We start from the raw sequence: 7,611 nt of genomic DNA, 5'->3' as shown, positions 1-7,611 counted from the left end.
GTAGTAATGTTATGGCAAACACACAAAACAGATTGCAGAAAGCTGAGGCTTCAATTTACTACAACTCCCAGATAATGAATTGTTCACTCGCTGCTGTCATTTCTTCATTGAACCTAGAAACTACTTTCATCACAATTACCAGCAGTGTATATTTGTTATGTACTTTACTTTTCCCAATTAGGCAGTAAGTTCCTTCCTTGAATACAGGAATACATATACATGTACAATCAAGGTCGGACTCTTCATTGCAAAATGTTTAACATAGTGCTTATGGACCAAGGGAAATCTCTGGTGCCTAAATGTTCCCCCAACCTGAAAGAAAATTAAGCCTGAGCATGGGTATATACATAAATGGCCACATTAATCTTAATATGGAAAACAGTATGGGCTTTGAAGTCAAGTAGACTGTGACATCCTTAGATGAGAGTTCTCAGAACTTCAGTTTTCCCTTGAGATTTAGCAAAACCAAAATTGGAAATCAGAGGCTTTTGTTCTTGTCTTATTTTTAAGATTTAGTCACAGCAGTGCAAGACTATTACAATATTTCAGATTGTCACTGAAATTGTTTCTTTTTCGTTAAATTTTAGAAATGGTGCCTTTGCTACCCTTTTTCTTCCATTTCTGACCTTTGGACTTCTCTATTGCTAAAACAACAGTAGCAGCAATACTTGCAGGTTGTTAATTTGTGTTCTTGTTAATATAAAATTTGACACTAGGAATAGGTGTGACTTCTTATCAGTAAGTATATTCTGCAGTAAATTGAAAGAAGAATCTAATTGCCAAGGTAGTATTTGGTGATGTAGTCACACAGACCTATGCCTGGGGAATCCCTCCCTTGGAGGATAAAAAAAGTTCAAAACGTCCTTTTACCTTTGGCACAAGTTTAATGATAATCTATTTTTGTAAAGTCACGTTTTAAAAATTCTGCCTGTTCTATATGTTAAAATTATAGATATCATGTAATTCCACCTGAATATGTACCAAAACATTTCCTAGTAATGCTACCTACATCGTCACATCCTGTCCTTTACTCCTCCAGCACTAACATCTCTGCCACTCATTTTGATATTTTATAAATGTGTCTTGTGTAGGTAGACGATCTCTGTAAATAAATTGTAAGATCTTTGGGGGCAAGTGTCACAAAGCATATCCCATAACAAGGATAGTGCTTACAACCAAAAATTTGTTGATATTGATACTGGGTCACTTCGGAAAAAAAAATCATAAATTTTCTTCTCAAAATTAGTTTCTTCTAAACTAAATTTGCTTTAGTATCCTCAAAGCAGTGTGCTATAATATTCTGGAAACAAAGAGACAGAGTGTATATTCCCTTCTCTAAAGAAACTATAATTTAGTTAGGAAGATAGAAAACTTCATAAAAAGTACACTCAAGGTGACATATAATTGTCAAATGAAGGTTTAGAAGGAAAATTAAACCTAGAAAGGGAAAGCTATATCAAAAAGATGTATGTGGAATTTAAGAATATGAGCCTTTTATCATAACTTAGAAATTTGTGCACAGGAGATTCTAATTTTACTGAATCTTTGGCTGAGAAAATACTTTGCTATCAAAATGGATGGAAAATTCCACTTATTCAGCCTAGAACAGAATTTTCAAAGATAAATGATCTTAGAGACAGTAATTCATCCATTCTGTGATTTGATGAATTACTCTACCTACAGATATTATAATTAATCTTATTTTTATAAATCTTATAGGTATAGAATTCTTAATATTTTTATTAAAAATATATAAGGTAATCAAATATAATATTAATAATAAAATCTAGTAATACAATGTGAATTTCTGCTACTTTAAAAGTTCATGTTAGTAAAAACGGTACATGACTATGAAACATAAATTATAAAATTCTGATCCCCTCTGTTACTAACAAGTTTTGTGACTTCCACGTGATACTTCCATATTTTAAACTCTATTCTTTCACCAGAGTTGTAAACTGAAAGGCTGCCAATAATATAACAATGCCTTGTTACTATAGTCCTGAAAATGTATGTGAAGATTTAAGGATTTAGACTGGCCTTAGGTAAACTGTGAAGTATAAAATCTGTTGTTCTCAAGATTCTCATGTGTTTATGAAATGTTCCTATCTCCTAAGAAACTCTTCCTTCCAGAGTCATTTGTATTATTTCCTTGTCAGAGGCAGATATGACTAAAGAAAGAGAAAAAAACTAAGTTAGGTTCAAACTATGAATATCAAATTGCATAACTTGGATTTATCCTGAGTTTTTAACTATAACATCTTGATATATTATTCTCACAATAATTTGTTAATGTGCAATTAGCTGGCATTTCAAATTTAGTTTTTAATAAATGAGTTCTGACTTCCCTTTCAGACCCTTGCATTTCAAAATGCTCTTCTGAGTGAGAAGAAAGAAAAGAGAAAAGCAAAAAGCTAAAGACACTAAACTAAGTGTGTCTGCACTGGTTTGTTCTTCATATGAATGCCATTTTGTGTGTTAAGACAGAAAAAAATGTGGAGAAATACTCCTTTATGAAATAGGAAATGAATGATTTATTTTAAACAAAGTGGAAATGTCAACTGATTAACATCTTAAAGTAATTTATCAATATAGTGGAGGGTCCACTAGGGAGAGTACAATGATTTGAATATGAATTAAGTGTGTCCCCCAAAGTTTCATGTCATAGAAGCTTGGACCCCAGTATGGCAATATTAAGAGGTGGTGGAACATTTGAGAGGTAAATGTCTCGTGGGACATCATTGGGAATATTGCCCTCTGAAGGGATTAAGCAGCTCTCCTGAGAAGACTCTAGTTGGCTCTTGATAGAGGGTTGGTATAAGAGAGCAAGCCTGAATCCCAAAATCTTTCTCTCCGGCTTTCTGCATGACCATGTGATCTTTCATAAGCACATCCACCAAGATGTGGCAGAGACAGGAGCCCTCAACACAACAGGTGACATTCTATTTGGAATTTCAGTCTCCAAAAATATGAAATTAGTGAACTTCAGTTTTTGTAAGTTACCCAGACTCAAGTATTTTGTTTTTAGTAACAAAAAAAAAAACAGATAAATACAATGAGCAACTCTTAAGTAAGAGAAAAAGATATTGCCAAAATCAAGTTGAAAGACAAAGGTCTGCCCTAGATAATGTGAACAGGAACTGAAGATTCAAACCTGACTCAATCTGTCAATCATCTTTCTACGTTCTGGGTTAATACTGAAAATAATCTCAAAAGGAAAATAATATAACTTTTATAAATAATAACTTTCCAAGACTAACTAACGTTTGCCCTGAACAACTTTAGGAAACTATTTTTAGTTATTCAAACCTAACCTGAATCTTTGCTACCACTGTAATAACATCTTCTTTTGTCCTAGTCTCCAGTCTCTAAAAGAGGATAGAAACTCAGTTTTCAATAGAACAAGGCACATGATTAGAAGCAAAGTGATATTACCCAAATTGATTTCAATAAATGAAATCCAAGTAATTTTAAAAGTCAATCTTTGACAGATCATTTCAGTGAAATTTCAGTTGAGTTCACAAAAAAAAACTACATGGCTAAATCTTTAAGTAGTTAGGTTGTAATAAATGGACTCTTTTTTATTAATGTTTGCATTAAATATTCAGATAAATTGAAACCCTGGAAGCTTTTATTTTTTAAGTAGGCCGTCTAGTAGTCAAACTTATACACAATTGTACATCTTCTATTTAAACCATTAGATTTGGCTGTCAAGTCTCCACTTCTGATGAAAAACAACTTACTTTTGTCTATCTTACACTCCTCTGTTTCCAGCAAATTGAGTAAGTCATAAAACAGTTACCACGTAGATGTTACGATTTGTCTTTAAATTATTGGTATAATGTTGAATAATTAAATTGTTTTACTTTATAATTATAAATAGAATAAAGGGTTAATATCTTTCAAGATTAAACTGCAGGTCTTGATTAATTTTCTCCTCCACTATACACTTTGAGTTTGAAAATTGTCCTCTAACTTTAAAGAATGGTAATGTTTGTGTCCAGTGGTGATTAATTTGATTACATAGCAAAATGACAGATATGTTCCATTTTTAATCAGTTGCTTTTTAGCTGAAGACTCTTTAAATAAAATATATTGTTGTTAGACTTATTGCTTTTTATTTTTTATTTTTCTTAATGTAAAGAAAAAAGATTAAAGGCATTTTATTAGCATTCCTTTATGTTGTCACACCTATACTTTCATTACAAACATGAAAACAATATTCAGAACAAGTGATGCTTTGGTGACACATATCAGAAATCTAGAGTTAAAGATAGCTGTTGCAGGCTTATTGACCTCAGCATTCAGTTCTGCCTTTTGCTTGCTTACACAGAATCAATAATTTATGGTTTGCACAGAAAATACATATCTTAACCACAGATCTTTATTAAGAGGTGCTTAATCATCCTCCTTTATAATGCAGGGCAATACACACACCTAAAAACTACTGATGACACAACATGATCACATGTGACATGCTACACTTGCTCCTGCTACCAAACAAGCAGAACTCTCAGTGAGACCTGGTTTGCATATGTATCTGAGCCTTGCCTGCCTCTCAGCGCTGCAAGATAGATCTTTTGTATGAATTTATATGATTAAAAAAAATCCACAGGGGTAACACATTTAAGAGACATTGAAAAGGCACAGAAATGACAAACGGTTTACACTGAGGACAAAAATGAGTCATGTGGCAGGCAAGGTGAGGACTGGTTAGTGTCTATCACTGGAGTACATGGATTCATCTACCTCCATGCTCTGCTCGGTGCCAGACATCTGTGGTTTCCAGAGATTTAGGTGAAATGCTCTTCTAATTCCACCTGGAGAAAGGCTGCCTCCTCCTCAGCTGCCTCCTTATCCTTTATCAGTGCCAGTAACTGTAGTAAGCCTGGAGCTGGGCCATCCTCCGGCAGATCAAACTGTCTTCGAACTGCTCTGCTAATTGCCCCTGATATGATTTGGTCTAGGCGGGCCTGATTCACATCGCCTTCCCTTATTGCTCCTCTCCGTACCAGTTTCTGTAACAAAGGCTCTAGCCTTAGTACATAAGCAGACAACTTTTCTTCATCCTTCTGATAAATGTTTAGATATTTGACCTGCAACTCCCTAGGATTATCAGTAACTCCAAATACTGTCTCAAGAGCCTGCAGGCACTCAGGGACCTTAACTAAAGGATTATTTATCTTGAGGATATGAATAATATCAAATGCTGGGCCCCGAAGGCTCTCTATCAATCTCCTTCTCTTTTCTGCATCAGACACCTGCCATGTCTTCATCATCTGAGTAGTATGAAACATCCAAGGTCCAAATTCTTCTTCCCCTGGCTCTGGAGGATCCCTGCCTGAGAACAGTCTCAATTTTTTATAATTTAGGTATTGCAGGGCAGGCTGAAGAGCCTCATCTAATGCCTGTGTCAACATAGCCGCCTGCATTTCAGGGATCATGCCCCGGTCTAGGTCTAAGGGGCTATTTCCACACCCAAGAGCTCTGGTCAACTCACCCACTGTCATACCCTCTCTTTCTAAAAACTCATTTAATTTCCTTAAAAATTCATTATCCGGTTCTGGCGGCTTAAAGATCACTCTCCAGACACCCCCTCTCCCAGGTATCTCCTTAGGAACCAGATCATGACTTGTCTCCTCAGTAAGACCTATTAAAGCTACGTTCCTGTTTTCATCCCTTCTGAACATCCTCCCAAGCAGTCTGTATTCCCCCAAAGGAGCCAGACCGGCCAGCAGAGTCTCCTCGATTTCTGCCACACGACAGGTCTGCGGAATGCCTGCAATCAGCAGCGCTGTCCGAGGGTTCATATCCATCCCCCTGCACCAGTCTTCTAAAAGCCTCAGGGCCATAGTGCCCAGAATCAGATTTAAGTTCAAATTCTTCCGGAGAGCGGATGCCCGCCTCAATTCACAGCAATCCTGCGCAGTACCCGCTGCAGGTCTTGTCAACGTGCCGAGGCCCAGCAGCTTGTTAAGCAAGTTTTGGCCAGGCCCGGCGACCATGCCTACAATCCCTGGGACTCAGTGGTAGAGCACCCCTGGGTTCAATCCCCAGAACGTCCAACGCCTCGGCTCGGGCCACGCGGCCCTGCGCTTCCGGCTGTGCCAGGGGACCGAAGAAGTCGGAAACCAGCTCCTTCATTTGGGTCACGCCCGACAACAGGTTCTGAAGAGAGTCGGCGTCTCCCGACCCGTCACAGAATACCCACAGCCGCTCCTGCTCTCCGTCGGGTCCGACGTACTCTCCCGAAAGCTCCATGACGACCGCTTAGCTTTAAGAACGCGCCACGGAAAAGCGCTGCCCGGAAGTGGAAACCAGCCCGCAGCCTTATTACTGCTTTTTAACAAGCGCAACCTCAGAGAAAACTTTATTTTTATGACTTTTTTATTTTGTCTTTTCTGTTAGGAATAGTTTTGCCTGATTCTGCATTAAAACATGTGAAGGTCTCATGACTTTTTTCTCAGTTTTATATAATTAAACTTCCCACATTAAGTCCATATTACAAACACAGTCTTTAACTTCAGAAATTAACTACTCACTACTGTGAAGATTTCTCAAAAAAATTAAAAATAAAATTACCATATGATCCAGTAATCCCACTTCTGCATATTCTGGGTGTATAGCTAAAGGAACTAAAATCAGTTTGTCAAATGTGCACTCTTATGTTTGTTGCAGCATTATTCACAATAACCAGGAAGTGGAAACAAGAAATGTCCAACAAGATACGAATGGATAAAGTAAATTTGGTACATATATGCAATGGAATACTATTTAGCCTTTAAAAAGGGGACAGCCTGTCATTTGCAATAACATGAATGAACCTGGAGGACATCATGTTAAGTAAGATAGGCACAGAAAGACAAATCAGCACAGTCTCATATAGAATCTAATAAGGTCGAATTCATAGAAGTAGAGATAAGACTGATGATTATCAGAGGCTGGGGGCAGAGCAGGAATGGAGAGTGTTGATCAAAGGATAAATTCCAGATATAATGAACAGGTTTTGAGACTTTTTTGTAGAGCAAGGTAACTATAGTCAATAGTATAGTACCACATATTTCAGAATAACTAAGAAAGCAAATTTCAAATGTCTTACCATAAAAATGATAGGTAGATGAGGTGATGCCTATGTCAACAGCTTGATTTAATCATAGCACATTCTGTTTGTGTTCATGTTTATATGTGCTATATATTCACAAACACATATTATACATCAACCGTATCCCACAAACATATACAATTATGATTTATCAACCATAAAAAATATTGAAACTTTTCTTTTTTAAAGAAATTATGTTGTTCTATATTCAATGATCAAATGAACTTTTTTTATGGTTTAGATATGGTGTCCCCCAAACGCTCATGTGTGAGATAATACAAGAAAGTTTAGAAGTGAAATGATTGGGTTGTGAAAGCCTTAACCTGATCAGTACATTAACCCCTGATAGGGATTAACTGGGTGGCAACTGTAGACAGGAAGGGTATGACTGGAGGATTGGGTCAGTGGGGGTGTGCCTTTGGTGCATATATTTTGTCCCTGGTGAGCCGAGCTTAGTCTCTTTCTGCTTCCTGATTGTCGTATCCTGAACTGTTTCCTCTACCATGCCC

The 7,611-nt window shown here is 37.0% G+C and overlaps 1 protein-coding gene across 1 annotated transcript; it reads right to left on the bottom strand.

Annotated features, from left to right (window-relative positions):
* Nucleotides 1-4,793: 4,793 nt before the first annotated feature.
* MOAP1 (modulator of apoptosis 1) lies at nt 4,794-5,852 on the bottom strand (the record flags this gene model as incomplete). Its single annotated transcript, XM_079155101.1, has 1 exon — nt 4,794-5,852. The coding sequence occupies one exon, from the start codon at nt 5,850-5,852 to the stop codon at nt 4,794-4,796; it is 1,059 nt and encodes a 352-aa protein (XP_079011227.1).
* Between the last annotated feature and the right edge of the window lie 1,759 nt (nt 5,853-7,611).

The sequence above is a fragment of the Sciurus vulgaris genome (assembly GCF_902686455.1).
Source record: "Sciurus vulgaris genome assembly, chromosome: 10".
Classification (NCBI taxonomy): domain Eukaryota; kingdom Metazoa; phylum Chordata; class Mammalia; order Rodentia; family Sciuridae; genus Sciurus; species Sciurus vulgaris.
Note: the sequence above shows the minus strand (reverse complement) of the source record. Positions and strands in the feature narration are given on the sequence as shown.